This window comes from Priapulus caudatus, unplaced genomic scaffold (assembly GCF_000485595.1).
Source record: "Priapulus caudatus unplaced genomic scaffold, Priapulus_caudatus-5.0.1 Scaffold5166, whole genome shotgun sequence".
In the NCBI taxonomy this organism is placed as follows: Eukaryota; Metazoa; Priapulida; class Priapulimorpha; order Priapulimorphida; family Priapulidae; genus Priapulus; species Priapulus caudatus.
The window spans coordinates 1-1,252 of NW_014582227.1; the positions used below are offsets into that span (position 1 = coordinate 1).

Consider the following 1,252-nt stretch of genomic DNA (forward strand, 5'->3'; position numbering starts at 1 on the left):
AATATATATATGTATATATATATACTAGTATGTATATTAATATATATACATTCAGTCTATAGATATACCTACATATATATGGTCTATGGCTTTCAATAAAGCAGCTATATGGCATACATCCCCACGGTACCACATCGATATTTACAAGTAGAACTTCCTGCGCTGTAAAACTACTGTACATTTAATTAGCACTACAGTCAGGAAACCTCGCCACACCAGTGGCTAGCTGGCTAGAAGCCATCACCTCCGTGTAACTCGTAGAGGTGGTCGCACTGTATAATTGCCACTCGAGGGAAACGCGAAACGTGCCGGTCATAAACCGCTGTGCCAGCGTCCGTTCTATAGAGGTGGCCGTTATATAGAATGGACCAGCTCTATAGAGGTGGTCCATTCTATAGAGATGTTCCGTTCCATAGAGATGTTCCGTTCCATAGAGGTGGTCCATTCTATAGATGTGGTCCATTCTGTAGAGCTGGCCGTTCTATAGAATGAACCAGCTCTATACAGGAGACCGTTCTATAGAAGAGGCCATTAACATAGTGTTGAGCATATACGTGTGCGCGCGCGTGGCTTACTTACTTTGACGGTGAGCCTGGTCTGGTCGACGAAACTCTTCCGCTCCTCCACGTCGGCTTCGCTTATCTTGAATTTCCTCGGATTCTTCTCGACGATACCTGCAGCGGCGCCGACAGAGAGGGTTACGCACGCACGCATGCACGCATGCACCTACGCACGCAAACACACACACGCACACGCACGCGCGCATGCATCAGCACGTATGTTCGAGCAGATGCTATAATCTCTCACGCGCACGATGAGAGCGAACACACACGGACGCACGCACGCACGCACGCACGCGCGCACGCACGCGCGCACGCATCAGCACGTATATGTTCGAGGAGGTGCTAGAATCTCTCACGTGCACGGTGAGAGCGAACACACACGTACGCACGCGCGAACACACGCACGCACGCACGCGCGCACGTATCAGCACGTATGTTCGAGCAGATGCTAGAATCTCTCACGTGCACGGTGAGAGCGAACACACACGTACGCACGCGCGAACACACACGTACGCACGCACGCACGCACGCACACACGCGCACGCACGACCACACACAAACACACAAACACGCGTACGCACGACCACACAAACACACAAACACGCGTATGCACGACCACACACAAGCACACAAACACGCGTACGCACGCACAGAAAAACACGCACGCATCCAGCAGTTTGCGTGCATAC

The 1,252-nt window shown here is 51.4% G+C and overlaps 1 protein-coding gene across 1 annotated transcript in view; it reads right to left on the reverse strand.

Moving 5' to 3' along the window:
• Positions 1-579: 579 nt before the first annotated feature.
• The window catches only part of LOC106819925 (syntaxin-6-like), a gene marked incomplete at its 3' end in the record, with an annotated part of 6,786 nt that continues 6,113 nt past the window's right edge, over positions 580-1,252 (reverse strand). Inside the window, 1 exon segment of the mRNA XM_014824494.1 lies at positions 580-674. Within this exon segment, the coding sequence (XP_014679980.1) occupies positions 580-674 (95 nt within the window).